Source organism: Sardina pilchardus, chromosome 6 (genome assembly GCF_963854185.1).
Source record: "Sardina pilchardus chromosome 6, fSarPil1.1, whole genome shotgun sequence".
Taxonomy (NCBI): domain Eukaryota; kingdom Metazoa; phylum Chordata; class Actinopteri; order Clupeiformes; family Clupeidae; genus Sardina; species Sardina pilchardus.
In genome coordinates this window covers 33,853,762-33,872,945 of record NC_084999.1, presented here as the reverse complement: position 1 = coordinate 33,872,945, position 19,184 = coordinate 33,853,762, and the positions used below count along the sequence as shown (strand labels likewise).

The following is a 19,184-nucleotide window of genomic DNA, read 5'->3' as shown; positions in this document are numbered from 1 at the left end:
CCCAATATATTACAGTGACTGACGGGCCAAACCTTAAACAGTCTGATACTATTCACCTGTTGCATGAAAAGCATGATAAGATTCAGTGCCTACTAAGCCTCTACAAATGAATCACCAACCCATAACATAAAGTATGCTGTATGACAAATACACAACACTAAATCATCAAACACTCTTGGATTGGCGTGGTTCAAGTGATCATTTCTTCCTGCTAATTTTACAGCATCTAAAGAGAGCTCCAGCCTAAAACGTATTTCACTAAGCAGCTAAGATAGCATGCAAATCACCCATGACATTCAAGAAAATGGCTTCCATAATGATTCAAATAGACTGTTATATTTATACACAGGTTTAGACCATAATGTCAACACAATAAAGTAGAGGTGATGATTATCTACCGAAAGAGAGACTACGTTAGGCATCTCTTTTTAACCCAACCATGTGGTACCAAACAATCCTACTGTGTTGTACCAGAGTGATAGACTACCTGTTTAGGCTATCGTATATCAGCTTCTATTCAGGGCCTGCGCTCTATATTTGGAAAGAGTATTAAAAGGGTCCACCTCCCCACCCCATGCCCACTGTGGCGCTGCACCCACTCACCTCTTCAAGCAGACGAGTCACAGCATCTATGTCATTGTATGTCTTAGTCATCTGGCCCACTCGCTCAGCACAGAGAACTGCAGGGAGGAGAGCACAGGATTACACAGAGGACAGCACTCAGACGCCCCTCAGGTTGGGCTTTTGCTAGCTAGCACATGAGGCCAGTGTGTAGAGGTAGAGGGAAGGTAGGGGGGGAAATGCTGCAATAGATGCTAAGTAGCGTGTACTCTGAAGGATTATGTTAACATTGTGCTATGCTGTTCTAACACATTGGCTGGAGTTCAAAACTCCACAGTGAACGGCCCAGTCGGTGTGTCAAGTGTGTTCACCTGTCCTTCATGTGGTCATCAAAACTGAAGATAATAATAATAATAATAATAATACATTTTATTTCAAGCGCCTTTCAAAACACTCAAGGACACTGTACATTGTGTACAACATTAAAAAGGAGAAACAGCAGTAAAACAATAAGCCAAGGCATACACACACACACAAACTAAAATAAAAAAAATAAAAAAAATATGTGCAAATAAATCAATCAATCAATCTAAACAGTACACAAGCTGGAAGAGATGAGTTTTCAGTCGGGATTTAAACAGGGGGAGAGAGTCGATGTTGCGGATGTCGGGGCGGATGCGGATGCTACAGTATACAGACTCATAAGCTACACCACTTAGCATCTATTGCAACAGTACAGGTGCTGCTGCTAGTAAGACATATCTGCTGTTTATATATTGCCGGGAGGTAGAAAGCTCCCACACTCTGTCTTCATTTGCAATTGTAGCTTTTTATTGCAACGTGGTCATCTGACCGAAACGTTGCAATAAAAAGCTACAATTGCAAATGAGGACACGGGAGCTTCCTACTTCCTTGGATATTGGCGACCCTATGTTACTTCTCCGACGCAGCTGTTCCAAGGAGGTGTGCAAAAGCACAACTTTTTCAGTTTACATATTCCTTACATGTTTCATTTGTTCAGTCATCAGAGAGTGAATGATCTTATATGACAGAGAGTCAACATTGGGAAGTTCTACTTCCACTCCACTGTAGCCAAAGAGAGTCCATGACCATATACAGTGGTGTCTGACAGTCACTCAGAATCCCAGTCTAGTAGTTGATCAGTCCTGCCATAATAAGCCCATCAGCACATTTCTGGCCATATATAAGCCTGAATAATTCACGATTCCTCCATGGGTTTAAAAATGGCCCTGGCATCAGTTGAAAAGTTTTAGCATTGTAAAGGCAGCAGATTTATGAGCACTGGACATGACAAAACAAGGCGCTTCTGGTGACACCTCCACTTCTTTGGCAGATGTTGATGATAAGGTGCACATCTCGCTTTTGGAAACATTGGACCCGAAGCCTGTATATGTTGCCTCATCTGCTAGCCTGGCAAGCCTAGGGTGCGTCTAGATTTCTAGGCTACTCATCTGCATCATTCTTAAATGTTTTGTATTGTTTCATATTTATATATTTGTACTGTGTTGTCTCTATGGACCTTTGTGTCTTGAATAAAGTTGATTGATTGATTGATTGATTGATTGATTGATTGAACCACAATGAACCTAGGCAAGAGTAAGGAGCTTCACATCCACAGTCGTCACAATGCCAGCATGCAACATTACAACAATACATTACAGTGCCTTTGACAGGTGAGTGTTTACTTTCAAAAGGCCAACCTCGCTTCATCCCCCATCTGTTCCTGAGAAATTGGCACTGGAACAGCACAAGGACAAGGGGACTAGCCAATCATTAAACACAGAATATACCCAGAGGTTACCACAAGTGACTCCAGTTTCCTGAAAGGTGTCAGCCCGTCAGGACAACCGCACTATGCAGGAGAAGATAACCCAGGCTGCATTTGGATCAGGTAAACCAAATGCAAAGCACTTATTTTCATGTGCGTCACACTGTCATTACAGCATGCAGATACACGAGGAGGACAAGCAGAGACACTCGTCTTGCGCTGGGCAGGTACTGTTTGTACACACAGCAGATGCTCCATCCAGGACACATTAAGACATGGAGAGGATGGGATGCAGACAGGATGCTATTTTAGCTGCTGTCAAACATACTTGATCTCTGTCTGACTGTTTGCAAATGCAAGCAGTTTGCATAGTGCTCTTAGTAAAGTAGGAAAGAGAATGTTTCATCTTTGCACCATGCACTAGACCAAACAGATTGCTCCAATCCCAGCTTTAACATTAGCAAGGCTGCTATTCACTCTGTATTGACTGCCAAGTTGTCTTATCAATAAGGCGTGGTGTTAATTGCTTTACCACCTAAACTTGGCACCAGTGGTAGTAGCCTGGTTAAATCACAGCTGTGTACGTGACCAATAACTAATCTCAATTGAAGGAAGTGGATGAGATCAAAACATGAGATGAGGCTCTGTATTAAACATGCTTCACCAATCAATGTAATTGTAGCCCATGGCTGAATACTGCCATGTCAAAAACCATGTCAGTTAGCTTAGCTAAATTTGTGCTAACTAGCAGCTGACCTAGCTTCCGCGGTAATACTACTGAAGTCCTGAACTCCTACATGATTGTCCCTTTGAGACTGGGAAGCACAGAGGAGAAAAACCTGGGTAGTGGGCATCCCATGCACCCTGACACTTAAAACCCACACTAGCATAGCGACATGGAAAACAGCCTGTCCAAACTTTCACAGAGAGTGGACCGTATCAAACTACACTTCACACAGTCAACACAATCAGTTCCCATGACACTGGCACCCCCACCAAGACAAACCATGCTTGGGTTATGGCTTACCTGCGCGCCTACCACCTCTCTTTTGACAAAACTGGTTCTACACGACGGCATTACGAAATGAGACACCAAAATAAGCACTTTGGTTGCTATTACCTTACCAGACCTGAAACTCCCTGAAAGACAATCTACTTTATTCAGGTTCTCACACTAAGATCTGTGGGACAGGAGGGGACATTTCTCATCATCATTCAGAAATGCAGAGGACAACATATCAGTAGTGTGCGTCAGACAGGCAGCGCTGTTGATGGTATCAGTAGCCAGCTCTGCCCTCCTGCATTCCATGTTTAGCCTGTATACAAACTAACGTCATGCCAACTGCAACACATACTGCCAGTCAAATCGCCATTGGGCAATAGACACCGAGTCATCCAAGGTAATACCGTCGCCCACAAGCTATAGGTGAGTAACAAGCGCAATTGCAATCTCCAAAAATAACATGGGAGCAATAACAAGGGTGAAAAAACACTGTATACCTTCTTCCAAAGAGAAGAGCTCCCCATTCTCCTCCTCTTCCTCCTCCTCTCCCTCCTCTTGGTCAGGCAGCACCGAGGCTGAGCTGTCTAGCACCTCCGAGGAGCAGTCAAACTCAAAGCTCTCCTCTGCATACTCATGAGGTGGCAGTGCCATGTTGCACCTGGGCACTAGTGCCGCCACCGGTCACTCCCCTCCCTAAAATCCAGCGCCATGTCTCTGTGTGTCCTTCTGTGTCCCCGTGTGCCACCTCCAGAGCCTGGCCAGACAGGTCTCACTCTCACCATCTGAGGCAAAGGCAAAACTCAAACAAACCCTCCCAAACACTCTACAGAGGAGTGACCGCTGATAGTCCCATGTGACACAAGTAGGGGGAAGGGTGGTTCACTGACCCATTTTGAAAACCTTTGTTCAAAATATGAAAACAACAGATGAAAAAAAAAATCTAATTTTATGGCTGTAAAAAAGGTAATAGAGGTGGAATGTGTTTGAGTATCATATCCAAGTAGTATTACAGTAAGCTATCTACACTGACATCAAACCGAACACCCCTGTGTAGCGGGTGAGATGGTAGGCTCCACTGGCGCACCATAGCAACCATGGCAGCCAGCGCTGTCAGAGCTGTGCTGTGTACACCTGTGAGGGCGGAGCTAGAGAGGCCGATAGCCACAGGTGGTTCCACTGGCACGCATGCAAAGCACCGGCTACAGAGGGCCATTGTCAACACAGGACACATTTCCATGGTAAAGATTGCATAATAAAAGGATAATCCAATGTTACCGCTGAACTCTTGGTTACAATACAAACAAAGAGCAGCAGGAGCATGAGTCATTATCTTGTTTCATTGTAATGATTGTGGCGTTTAGTACTGTTAGACAGGTTGGACTGTTTAATCCAAAGCCACATTAAATGACAAGTTAATAACAACAACAGGATTTAAAATCAGAATAACAACAATAACCAATGACACTTATAATAAACTGCAGGCAATGGTCAGTATAAATTATGACAAAGTCTAAGCCTGCAGTTGAAATCTATTCTAAAATACTTGTCCAAAAGCAAAGCACACGCCTGCAAGGCAGCAGCCCTAAATCAATCCTGTAAAGGTTTAGATTTACAGATTAAAAATGTGTGCTTTCGACGGTTGTAAAAGTTCCCAAGGCTGACCATCAGAAACAATCACGTTTGCATGGCTGCACCTAATGTGATGCTCCATCCTCATCCCCTCTCTGTGGCTGCTGCGCCATGGCATTGTTGGTCTCAAGCGTCTCACTGTACGACTGCGTGGAGTTGCTGAGACAACACACATTCCTTTAATGGCACCAGGGAGGGTAAACACCCAGAGAATAGGGCCCTCATAATAGGAGAGCCTCAAGCGTCCGGGCCTCTCAAACCCCCCCAACAATCCTTTATCCTCCAGCCCCCTTTTGTGTGAATTAGTTAAGAATCAAGGCATTGTGTGTGCATATATGCAGGCCCAGTTGTGTGTGAGTATGTGTGTGTGTGTGTGTGTGTGAGTGAGCAAGTGAGTGTGTGTGTCCCAACAAAAGACAGTGAAAAGGGGAGGTGACGGAGTGGGGAGACTAAAGCTGGTCAGGGGTGCGGGGCTGGGAGAGAGAGTGAGGGGAGGAGGGGGAGAGGAAGGAGGAAGGAGAAGAGAAAGAGTCGGAGTTTGTGTGGCGGAGGCTGTGAATGGCACGGGCTCCACAGAGCTGATCAGCATTCCCACTGCCTCCTCTGAGGATGCCAGCCTTGCCAGCAGCACAGCCCCGGGAACACAGGGCTCCACACACACACACACACACACACACACACACACACACACACACACACACACACACACACACACACACACACACACACACACACACACACACACACACACACACACACACACACACACACACACACACACACACACACACACACACACACACACACACACACACACACACACACACACACACACACACACACACACACACACACACACACACACACACACACACACAAGCCCCCAGGAGCAGCCAGCACAGCACAGCACACCGGCACTGTTTACAGGAAGCACCTCCATCTATTTATAACAACAAGCCTCTCAAGCCATACTTCAGCCTACTTTGGGGCTAGAGTGTAAACACAACAATCATTATGGCTGCTTCTACAACTCTCTACAATCTGCTTCTGGAATAGGAGGCATGTTTCCCTTCTGGAATATCAGCTATGTTCTAGTACCTTCCGGCACTCTAGCTGGGTTGCTCCTCCAGCTCGCCCCCTCCCCATCTCCACCCTCTCTAGACCACTAGCCTCCATCTCAGACAGGGCTGCTGGTCTGGGACCTGCTCTTTCATCTGCTGTTACATGGTGAAGCTCTTTGATGTGTTCTTCTCGGCGAGCTCACGGCTACCTGAGGAAGGGAGCCGTCACCCCCCTCTCCCCCATCCTTTCATTTCAGCCCCCCGTTTGCTCTCCCTCTCCAGCGAGGGCAGAGGGGGGGTTGAGCTCATGCCCATACTCCCCTGGCACACATGTGTGGATCAGAGGCAGCCATCGACCAGCTGCTGCCCCAATCAATAGGAAATCCAACTCCACACATCGCCGCTGGGCTTTTCTATACCCACTTTTAGAAAATTGGCATGTTCTCATTCCCTAGCCATCCAGAAGGCAGGAAACTGGGCCACGAGCAGTGGCCTAATAAAAGAACGTCCTTTGCTTTAGCAAATCCGACTGTAAAGTAAAACAAATGGAGCTCTTTTTAAAAAGGGTCTTCGAAAGAGCAATTTTGACAGAATTAGACGCGTGCTGTTTTCGCAAACACAAGCTTACAAAGTTATTCGCCTTCCAGTTACTGTCGATTACACAAAGCCTAATTTTGTAAGAGGAAGAGGAATTTGGGTTACATCACCCAAGATCAAAGCGTAGCGTATTGCATAAGGATCCCACTCAGAGGTGTAAACAGCCATATGATGCTGCTATAGCTATCATCAATGCCCAATAGAAACGCATCAGGACTGAGGGGGGCTGCCACCAAGCAGAGCAGAGCACATGATATAACCTGCAGTTGGAGAGAGAGAGAGAGAGAGGGAGAGAGGGAGGGAGGGAGGGAGAGACACAGAGAGAGAGACAGAGAGAGAGAGAGAGGGAGAGAGAGAGAGAGAGGGAGAGAAAGAGAGAGGGAGGGAGAGACACAGAGAGAGAGACAGAAAGAGAAAGGGAGAGGGAGAGAGAGAGAGAGGGAGGGAGAGCAAGAAAAACAGAGCCAGACAGAGTGGGCAGCATGTGACTCCACGTCAGGAGCTGCGACAGCAGCAGCGCTAACACACCACGGCAGCATCTCTCTGTTGTGCTGCACAGGAGCTCACTGAACTCAACTGCTCCACCACAACAGCATGCCATTCTGTCTCCTGGTCATCTGGCGTCAGCTACGCACTACAGTATGCTCAGAGACTGGCCAGCTCATCCCCGATTACACGAGAGGAGGGACGGTCCCCACTGCTCACGTCCAGACAGGCACATGACCATGAGGCAGCAGCGTGTGCACACACGTGAACAGGGCTCTCCCAGAGATCCCAAGTTTTGGCAGCTGTCTGGATTGGCAGCACCCAGTCTGATGCAATCTGGGGCCCCGAGCCGGTAGAAAGGATCGGAGCTCCTAAAATCACTCCTCATCACTCTCCACATCCACAACAGCCCTCTCTCCTCCAGTCTCCTTCTTTCTGTCTCCTAAGCATCCCTCAGCTACACAACCCAGTCTAGCAGCCCCAGAGCCACACAGTGAGCAGGTGATCAATGTTCACTGATCCAGCTCCCTCCTGGGTCTTGTCCAATAGCCTATGCATCCCTCTCTCTCTCTCTCTCTCTCTTTCTCTCTCTCTGTCTCTCTGCCGTTGCTCCTCCGATCCCCCCTCTCTGGGCAGGCAGATGGCCCCGTGTCTGCTGCAGTGCTGCTTACCGTCGGCACACTCGTCATAGTACCAGTCCAGCTCGTAGTAGTCGGCCTCCACGAACCTCTGCATGCTGCGCCTCGGTCAGCGTGGACAATGCCTCCGTGTCTGTCCTGTGGCCGAGGTGACCGCTCCAGTGTCCCATCCTTTCATAACGCTGACTCCCGGTCCGCCGTCTCGGCTAGCAACCCGGGGAGCCGAGGCTCATTCTAACTCCCAGCGCCCAAAGAACAAGAGGAAGGGGGGACAGGGTCTGTGTGTGTGTGTGTGTGTGTGTGTGTGAGAGAGAGAGGGAGCGAGCGAGCAAGTGTGGGAAAGAGAGCTAAAGCGCAGCTCGAATCACCTCAATGCAGTTGTGTCTTGTGACAGACTCTTTCTCACTCAAGGTTGTATCCGAAGAGGAGGAGGAGGAGGAGATGCTACAGAGAGCCAGCCAATCAGACGCCACTGCATCGGGAGCGTGCTCCGCCTCTCTCTCTCCGTCAGCACTTTTCCTCCAGCCTCCCTCGCTCTCGTTCATCCCTCTCTGGCGGCACACCTCCCTCCTCCTAGAGGTTGCCATGGAGACAGGCTCCGACTCTGGCTCAGCGTGCCGTGTGCATGTGATCTGTTGCTTAACTTCCACCCATCAACTCTTGTGCTGCTGCTGACTCGGACTGGCTTTAACACAGGTTAGGGGCGACAACTGCACAGTAGAGCCACAGAAGAAATAGCTGCCTATTTATGCCATTACCATTTTTAAGACTTAATTCATTTAGAGACTTACAGATGAATCAACATGAGCGCAGCATTTTATGAGTTACATCAGACATGTAAAAACAGAACTGGCCTTAAAATAAATATACAGGCATCTATATCTTTCCAAAACACCTCTGAAGCATGATGCAGTCTCAACATCACCAGTTGGCTACTCAGTGTTTCCTAAAGGAGGCTCCATGACTGAGTCATCTCCAGAACTTGCACCCCTTCCCTTCTTCAGTGTTGCATCACACCGTCTCTGCTCCTCGGAAGGTCAGGGAGGGCCTGGGAGGGAGTGGCAACATTTGGTGAGCTGGATTTGGCCACAGCGTTGTGTTATGGCACACTGTGATGACATCACGTGGGCAGATGGGCAGTGCTGGGTTGGCTCACGTGCCTGTGGTCAGAGTGGGGTCACTGATATCTGCCACACCTTCAGTGTTGTAACTATCATGACATCAAGAGGTTCTTATAAGAGCACAGTTTGAACATCCCAAGAACCAACCTAAAACATAGTACAGGTCTAACAGCCCAAAGTGACTTGCATATTTCAAGTGAACATCTCTCCTGTACTGTGTTTAAACTGTAAGAGCCTGGCTCTGGCTCTGCTCTGGGTATTTATAGCCACACATGAGACGAGCAGCTTGGAAGAGTCATATCACACACATCAAATAGGCAACAGAGAGCTGCTATTCATCTTCCATGACACCTCAGAGTCCACACCTACAGAACACCTCGGTCACTACATGAGGAGAACACAGACTGGTTCTGTCTGTAGTACAACGCAAGATTTACTAGGATGCAAATTCAGCCAGCCACCACAACAGTTCTGCTTTACGAAAACAAAAGATTTGCCCATGTTGTGTTCATTTGAAATGTCCCAGTTCCCCAAACATTACTCTGCTGAGTAGCTTAATCCAGAGCATCTCACTAACAGCATCTCATCCATTGTATAGCACTTTGAAACGACAGTCATGTCTCATTTGAAACCTGCTTCTTTGTACAGCACCTGACCCGCTTCTCTAACAATGGGAAGAACTGAGTGGTGGACACCACTTTAAAGGTTGGATACCCACCACCCCTCTCAACACTGACACAGTAGCCAGATCACAGGTTCCCAACATCTAAGTCTTGTGGAGATCTGGGCCTAATAGCAGAAATGTAGGCCTAACAGTTCACTGATCCTCCAAAAGAGATCAAATATTTCAGTCTGTGAGGCAATGCGGATGAGTCAGTTATTTGTTCCTCTGCTGACTAATGTCCGCTGCATGGGCTCACTGGGTCTGTGTTACACGGCCTGGCTCACATCAGAGCGCCCTTGCGCTCAAATCTATGTCATGCCGTAATCTGGGCTAGGCTTTGTTAGCATCCACGGCGGCATGCTACAGGATCACAATATGTGCTCAACACAGCAGATCACATGCTTTAAGTTCTGGGCAACTGTCACACAGACAGCTGTCATCCAATTGAAGATGATCCTTTGAACAGTGGGCCCAGCATGGGAGGTTGCTATGGACCACGGGGAATGTTTGTTGTGGCAACAAGGACTCAGCTGTCCCTCACACACAGGAAGAGAGCCAACAAACTACCATAAAAAAATCAAACAGAGGACATGAGAACATGGCCTAGACCAGAATAAAACCCTTCAACAGCAACCCTGCTATCCCTGTACTAAAAGACTTTTAGAAAACTAAAAGGAAACATTTTCCGTTTGAAAAAAGTTTAGTAGCCCACAAAAGTACAAGGGTAGGTAGCATTGTTTCACATGTTACCCAGACACAGCCTGATATTTCCTGTCAGCACGTTAAAGGTATACTATGCAGGATTGGCGATTTCATCGCCGGTTCGACCGGTAATGACTCATTTAATCATATATAACAGTATGGAACGAATTGATTAACTGAAAAACGTTGCATAGTATACCTTTAAGACAACTACTAATGCTACAAGTTGTGAATGAGCATTTGTAAATGACCCCTAACTTGTTGCTATGGAGAGAATACTGCAATACACCAGGGAGGACCACAGACAGGGCAAGAGCAGCCAACAGAGAGCAGAGGCCATTTCCTGTGTTGCTCCAGAAGAGGGCTGAGGAGTAGCTGCCATGGGATACATGCCTCACACACACACACACACACACACACACACACACACACACACACATGCAGGAGTTTGTCTGTGTTGTACAGTTATAGTTATAGGTTAGCGGGAGAGGTGGGGACCAAGGGAAGTGTTGACAGAGTAGGAGACAGGTCAGATCAGATAAGCAGGAGTTGATGGACAGATCCGGATATACAGTACTGTAGGCGATCAGTGCACGGGACTGTAGCAGCCGCATAAACAACCAGGCGGAAATAGCTGAGGCTCCTCTTAGAGACGAGGCCCGGGTTAAAGGCCAACTCCGTCTGTGTGTATCCATGTCTTAGTATGTGAACCTGTGCGTGTATCGGTCAGGCCATGATATACCGATACATTTGAAGCTTACTGTAAGGTCAAGACGATGAAAAATCTGTGTGCATGTGTGTGTGTGTGTGTGTACTCACGGAAGTACTTGAGGGTCTCCTCTATCTGTTCAGTGGTGAGGTCCAGGCTGGCGTCCGGGGCGATGAGAGGCGTGTGCAGCCAGTCGTCGTGGTCATAGCCATAAATGGTGTCCGCTCGTAGCTTATAGTGGGGCAACTGCTCCTCCAGCAGACTGATGATTTCCACCTCTGGAAGATCAGTGCTGTTACACACATCTGGATGGGGAGGAGGAGGGGGTCAAGACATCAGTGCTACTGCTGTGGTACTTTACAGTCTGGCTCATTCAATTCACTCAAAATCAAGCATAACAACAACGTACAGAGTGAACTTATATATATATAAAAATATATCTTAAGTCATTAAAAGCACCTTGTTTGAGCTAAGTATCACATGTTGCATAGCGACATAGGTTCAATAGGTACAGTAGCAGCTTCACTTGAGAGGACAATGTGGACCTCTTGTGGCAGACTCCAGTATTGGACTCAGATACATTTGAATAATATCAGCCAAGTAAAACCTCCTTTCCACCTCCTCTCCACAAAGTAAGAGCGTTGCAGTGCTGAAACACGTCATGGAAATGTGAACACTGGAACAGGCCCATGTCTGTGTGGATTTAATCAAACCTGTATTAAAAACGGTCACGAGACCCTAAAGTTCCCTTAGACTCCACTGGCAAGAACAAGATGTAATTGGCCCTGAACTCCTCGAACACGAGACTCTAATATGTCAGAAACAATGTGAGCAGTTTAAGCCGCCCACCTCCAGGCTGAGTACTGATATACAGTCTGTTCTGTTCTTTTACTTTTGCAAAAAAACTGATTTGCAACTTTACCTGGAGCTTTCGAAGAAATGTCTGCATGGCAACAGTACAATGATAATTGCACTCAGCCTCATCACACTATGTACCCTATGTAGGCTCTGTTTGATTGTAGGCTACACTCTGTGTGTGTGTGTGTGTGTGTGTGTGTGTGTGTGTGTGTGTGTGTGTGTGTGTGTGTGAGTGTAACCCTCCCTTCTGGCTTGCCCTCATCAAAGAGAGGTCAGGGGAGCCGCGTGCCGGCCAGATGCCGGAGGGGTGACTGCCCTCTGCAACACAATGAGCGGGCGGCCGGGCCCATAAGCCCCTGCTGCTGAGGCCAGCAACCCTGCGCACCACAACACAGCAGGGCCAGCACGTGGGGCAGGTGCACCACACACAATCAGATACTCAGCTCACCACACCAGCAGCCATTTCATTAGACTTGTTCAGCTTGCTCCCAGATCACATACAGTACAGCCACAGAGAGCATGAGCAACTAGAATAGCACTCAGAGAGCGCAAACCTCCGCCAAGCGAACACATAACCGCGTCCTGCATCCAGACAGTGATACGGATCGCTCCCAAAATTTAATAGTTTCTTCCTTCGGTCATTTCAGACCTTCCCTGAAAATTGCGTCAAAATCCATACATGACTTTTTGAGTTATCTTGCAAACAAACAGACAGACAGACAAACAAACAAACCATGAAAATTTAATCTCCTTGGCGGAGGGAACTACACTTCAGTTGAAAAGAAACATGTTGCGGAAGACACAGTTAGCCTCTATATGCTAGCAGCTATCAAATGAGCTGTGGCATGCCAGGATTGTGAGTGTAGCACGTAGTGTGTCAACATACACCTCTAAGCAGGCCAGGCTGCTACAGGAGAAGGCCGACAGCACTGGCCAGCCTAGCGCCCACAGCCCACATTGTGGCAAGGTCAACATTTGTCAAGTTCAGTAATGTAATGACTACTTTGCATTAGAGCGGCTGTGACCCAGAAACACAAACGTTGCTGAATAACGTTGTGACTCACACCATGCTGTCTATTGGAGTTTTTCTCACCATACACGTTTTTTCAAGCCTTTGTTTACAAAGGCACACCAGAGTTTATTTGGTGGTGAAGAGCATAATAGTGGCTCTTACACTGCAGTAGAATCAAAGGTGAGAAATCAGCAACATTCATACAGGAGGTCAGTTGTTGGTATTCTATATTCAAAACTTTGTTCTCATCACCATTGGCTCTGTATGAATGAATTGAATTGATTTGAATACTTCCAACTTTGCATGGAACACACAGAAAGGCCCATGCAACCAAATGACACACTAATGTTTGAACTCCTTCTCTACTCTTTGCAGTGTCACCACTTCAATAGAAGAAGCTCCAGACTCTCAGCACCATTACCACCAGTGCTGTCCCAGTTCCGAGCCCCTGGGCTGCGGGCGAGCGCTGGTGTTGGAGCGTGAGCTGACCGGTGGGAAGCGCGATTTAGTCGGGCTGATTATTTCGGTCCTGTATTTATGACGGCTCATGCCTGCTGCAGGCCACATCGGCCTGCCCTTCCTCTCTCCTCTACCCCTGGCATTCCCTCTGCCCACCGGCCCCACTCCTCACACACACACACACTTTGAGTCACTGGACACTCTCTCACACACACACACACACACACACACACACAGTCACACACACACAGTCACACACACACACACACACACACACACACACACACACACACACACACACACACACACACACACACACACACACACACACACACACACACACACACACACACACACACACACACACACACACACACAACCCTGGGCTGCAGGCCACTGTGCTATTTTCCAACAGACCCTTCCCCTCTCAAACAAAAACACTGTTCATGTCTCACTCCACTAACAGACACAACCATAAACCCCTCATTGGATTGGAGCCTGTAATGTCCAAAGACACACACACATGTAAGTCCAGGAGTAACAGCATTCAAACATACAAACAAACAAACATACATACACAACCTAGATTCAAGATGGCACCACTAGCCTCGTGGATGGACAGGACACTCCATACTAAATTACTGTACAGAGAACTAATATCATAGTACTGAGAACTGAGCAACTCTCTGTTCTGGAAACTGAGGGACTCTTCAACACTTTTTAAGGCAATTTGAATGAGTATACAGTAATCATGAAAAGTACTGAAATAACAAACGTATCGCTATCCACTGACTGACATTGACCACATACAGCACAAAACATTAGCAGAGCTCTGTTTCTCCCAAGAACAGACGCTCACTAAAGCTCAAGACTCACACAAAGAGGCTTCACAGCGGGTCCTCCCTAGCCTCCGTGCTAACTCTGCCAGCCCAGCCCAGCTGAGTCAAGTGACCCAGAGCTAAGGTTAAGCCGACTAGCACATGGCCGCAAGGATAGATCCCACACGCACGGCAAAAACAAACAACTGAAAAGAAGTCTCCCTGAACTCCGGCAAACTTAGTTGGGTACTCACTCATGGTGCTGCAGACCGGCGCTGTGTCTGCTCTCTCTCACATTTCTCTCCTCGACAGGAAGGAGCCGAGTGGAGCGGAGGAGGGCGAACCAGAGAGTGAGTGAGTGGGGCAGAGAGAGAGAGGGAGGGAGGGAGGGAGGGAGGGAATGTGAAAGAGAGCACGAGAGAGAGAGAGAGAGAGGGAGAGGGAGAGGGAGAGCAAAAGAGAGCGAGGGAGAGGAGCCAGCTCTTCCCTCAGCCATGTCTGGCATGTAGATGACGACAGTCACATGGTCCCCCCCCCCCTCCAGCCCAGTGGCACTAAACATAGACTAGCGCACATCCAGGCCAGTCTGACAGCTCTGGGCATTGTTTCCTCCACTCACTGCTGTGTGTGCCTGTGTGTTATGGATGTGTGGATGTGTGTGTTTAGGGGGGGTTGGGTGCTGGGGGGGGGGGGGGGGGGTGCAGGAAATCAGAGACCATAGAGAAACAGATGGATTTTGGGAGGGATAAATTCAGCTGCGGGCTCAACAGGTGGTGAGGGAAAGTCGGGGGACAGTGGGAGTGAGAGAAAGAAGGAGAGAGAGGGAGAGAGAGAGAAAGAGAAAGAGAAAGAGAGAGAGAGGGAGAGAGAGAGAGAGAGAGAGGCAAATAGAAAGTCATGGACTTGGTGGTCCAGCTGTATCCCTTGGTAAAGTAGGCCAGTGCTAAAAGAGACTAAAGTGGGAATGTGAAGAGGGTGACACTAGCCTACATAAGGTTATGTCATGTCATTCCTCAGGGGGCATACTGCCCAACACACACACACACACACACACACATAGGCCTGTCACGATAACAAATTTTGCTGGACGATAAATTGTCCCAGAAATTATTGCGATAAACGATAATATTGCCGTTCTGAGATAATATTTATCTAATATAATGATAATGGCATAATAATGCAGGTACACCTTTTCAAAGATCAATAACTTGTATTTCTAAAGAATAAGGAACTGGAATGGGAAGACATTTTTAAATATCCACAATAAATGAACAAAACAACCAAAAACAATAAATACAATGGACTCTCAGTCTCTACTAAAACTCTGTTTAAGGGCCAGCAAATTAAAACGTGACATGCAACAGGGGGCGTGTAGAGTGACAGTTGCTAAGCCTTATGCACGGAACTAAATGTCATCATAGCTGATCAATTAGGCCTACGCAGTCAGCTAAACATTTGAAACTTGCGCAAAACGGCATGAACCCAGCATCTGCACGTCACATAAAACACAAATTGAAGCAATAAGTTGGTCATCGGATAATCCTACTGCAAAGCCTTTTCATAGGTATGCTACGTTTATGACATATAACGTTGATTACGAACACATTTCACCACAGCTGACAATTAGCTTACGACATTTTAACCGGAGCTGCCGGCTGTTTTGGCTGATTCTTGAGCTCTCAGCGGAGTGCAGACTTTGCGGAGTGTGTCTTTATCAGATGATGAAAAAACGTAGCTTATAAGCATGATTTTCTGAACTGCATTATCACTATTTTTACCCCCATACCTGTCAAGCTACAACAGAAAGCCTCTTCAGTGTGCTTAGGCCAATCGCCAAAGCCTCGACTAGCCCGTTAATCAAATGAATGAAAGTAAAGTTGTCCGTCATGTTATTGAAAGATACATGTCTGACAACTGACTGACATGAGGGTTCACTCCTCGTTAGGCTGCGCTAAAGGAATCACCGTGGTTATACTCTCTTTCGGAGAGAGAGAGAGAGAGAGAGAGAGAGAGAAGAAAAACAATCAAGCATGAAAATGGAAATTATCGCGGCCGGAAAAGTTATCGAGCTCATTTTTTTTATCGTGCGATTTATTGATTTATTGAATATCGCGACAGGCCTACACACACACACACACACACACACACACACACACACACACACACACACACATAAAGGCCAACACATACACAAAGATGTCAGCAAACAAACAAAACAATTCTCAAACAAATCAGCATTCAACTTGTAAGCATTTGTGCTCACTACACAGCCCCACCATAGAGTCCTAACCCCAGGCCTCAGCACAGTGCCCTGCTCCACTCAGGGGCTGCTCTGACTGTACTTGCGTCTGGTTACAGTGAGCGCTGGGCTCCGAGGGCCTCAGCTGAAATGTCAAGGTGTCTGAATGTCATTGGTGGCAGGAGATCACACGCACTGCCACAGAGCACAGAGGCTGCGAAAGAAAACAGGTGTGCTGGACTGACCTCCTCCCTCACTCACTCACACACACACACACACCACCAATCCCCCCCCCCCACACACACACACCATCCCTCCCTCCCTCTCTCTCCCTCTCTCGCCCCATAAACAAACACTGTCCATCAAGACAAAAACTCTCTTCTTCTCTAGATTGCTCTTTGGTTCTGTTGTTTTCTCTGGTTTTCACACACACACATATGTACACACACACACACATACACACTCACCCGACATAACACATACAGTACACTGTCCCAACTACAAAAGTACTGCTCAAAGGCCTAACCCTCACACGTGCAGCAGCCCTATCAGCCCTGCACACTGTACCGTCTGCACATCTTGGAGTGGCGGAGGAGATGGAACCCTTTCATGAATCAACAGGACCTGGCCTGAAGCGCTTGTGCAGATGTTGGGCTGGCTCCCGTATGTCAACATGCTGCGCCGCATGTCAGCTGTGCAGGGAGCGGCCGAGTGCCATCGCATTTACGGCACGGCCACATCGACCGGGGAGACAGCTGATGATATGCTGATTTGCCAATCTCTCGCTCTCTCTCTCCCTCCCGCTCTCTCTCTGGACAGTCCTGGAGACCTGGAATCACCTTTCATCTTCACATTTAGCTCACATTTTGAACATGGACATGGAGTTTCACTGTATCAATAATTCAAAGGTCAAATTTAGAAGCTGAAGACCGAAGACACCGACATGAACAAGTCATGAACTGATCCATTACTGGCCAATTACACACTCTTCTGTTGGTTCAATCAGAAGTGCTAACTCTCAAATAAAAATGAGGACATAAAAATAAAAGATTGTTTGACTGAGAAAGGTCAGGCCTTCCTGTTTAAGTGCGTATTTTATGAGCATAACCATAACTCACAAACAGCACAACACCATGAGTGCTACAACACACAGACACACATAGATACACAGACATGACACGCACACAAACACATACACACACACAAACCCAAGCAGAGGAGGCTGGCACGCCTCCAGGAAAAAGCTGTGGCAGACAGCTCGACGACAGCTCCCAATTGCCCCAGTCCAGTACAGTAGCGCTACAGCTGCCATGGAAAGCAAGAGGCCTGTGAGTCAGGTCTGCTGAACTTCGCAAAAAACAGCAAAGTTTCCCCACAAACATACCGCTACCATAGAAACAGCGCTGGGAAGTGTTTGTGTGTGCTGGCAAAGCTCTTATTGGTGCTGTAGGCTGGGCACTAATGGGAGATGAGGTCAGAATGACCACGCATTGCTCTGGATGTTCCCTAGTATACTCAGCAGCACTAAGACATACTGTAGGGGTGCACGATAGTACCAGTACAGCATCGCTATCGCCTGAGGAATCATTTAGTATCGCCATCTGCACATATGAACATTTCTGCAGATATTCCTGGCAGATAAATCAGCAGGATAATATCGGTAAAAACTATTAGGGTTTTGGTGAAAGCATCATACAGATCAATAATCAACAGCATTTAGTCGCCATTCAATTCGTCAAAAACTAAAATGGGCCATGATCCTCCCTGGTCAACAGTGTCACATGGAGTGATATCAAGCATTCTGGGCACACACTGCCAATGTAAGAGACTTCTCTCTGCATATCATAAGTCACTGTAGCATCAAGATGAGCTTTGACTTTATGGTTGTTTACATTGTGCTGTTTTAAAAGGGGGAAAAAAAACTATTGTCTATATGAAAAACTATTAGCATCAGCAATCTGACAATTTAAGACTGAAAATATTGGCAAATCAAATTTTGGTAGAAATCTAATATTGTGCATCCCTGCTGAGAAGTAAAAGATCATTAGTCATAGAACAGCAATGCAGGGTAACCACTGACTTCAGAAATATGTTCATATTTTACTACCGAGGAACGGTCAGCTGTGAAGATTTACATCGGCTGAGATTTTGATGGCAAACCAAGAGCACCGATTGAACAGGCACACTCAGATTAAAGCAAGCCCTTCACAGAGATCTGAAGCAATGAATGCAACAAGCAGGCAATGGTCAGAAGCGATGTGTAAAAGAACACAAGAGACAGGCCTCATAGAAGAGAGCAGTGAGAGTGCTCATTATGAAGACGCTTGATCTGACTCTTACCAGCTCACTGCACACGAAGAGCGTCACGAGCCGTCATTAGTGAAAAGAGGATGCATACACACACAGAACACACACGCTCGCTCTGTCCGTCAGACTCTGCCCGGGCACACATTCTTTCTTCTCATCGTCTCTGGGGCACATGACAATCACGTTCTCACAGTTCATGCTGCCAGCGAACAGCTTAACAACAGGTTCCAACTACAGGCAGCCACGCTCACAAAGACACACAGACACACAGGCGCAAAGGTGGCATCAGGCCAGGAGTGACTCTGGTTATTACACGTGGGGGAGGTCAATGTCTAACGTTCAGAATCTGTCAAACAAGCTCAAACGTATAGCTGCTACCTTATGCAACTGTAGTACATATTGTATGAAGAGTGCTATAAACTGTGATGGGGAAGATACACAAAGCAAAAGTAGTTCACCATTTTGCTTACGGAGAAGCCATTGACAAACCAAGTATTGGTCTGAATAAAGTGGCACATTGAGTGTCCAAAA

General features: G+C 47.2%; 1 protein-coding gene across 5 annotated transcripts in view; it reads right to left on the bottom strand.

Moving 5' to 3' along the window:
* trak1a (trafficking protein, kinesin binding 1a) overlaps nucleotides 1-18,889 on the bottom strand; it is a 34,973-nt gene extending 16,084 nt beyond the window's left edge. For 3 of the 5 annotated variants that reach the window (XM_062539614.1, XM_062539615.1, XM_062539617.1), the window contains exons 1-3: nucleotides 14,362-14,447; nucleotides 11,071-11,265; nucleotides 604-680 (exon numbers count right to left, since the gene is read on the bottom strand). In XM_062539614.1, coding sequence (XP_062395598.1) covers nucleotides 604-680; nucleotides 11,071-11,265; nucleotides 14,362-14,365 — 276 coding nt within the window. In that variant the 5' untranslated portion in view covers nucleotides 14,366-14,447. Of the gene's footprint in view, nucleotides 1-603; nucleotides 681-3,850; nucleotides 4,157-11,070; nucleotides 11,266-14,361; nucleotides 14,448-18,686 lie in introns of those variants that run through there. The other 2 variants (XM_062539619.1, XM_062539618.1) reach the window with 2 other exon arrangements.
* Between the last annotated feature and the right edge of the window lie 295 nt (nucleotides 18,890-19,184).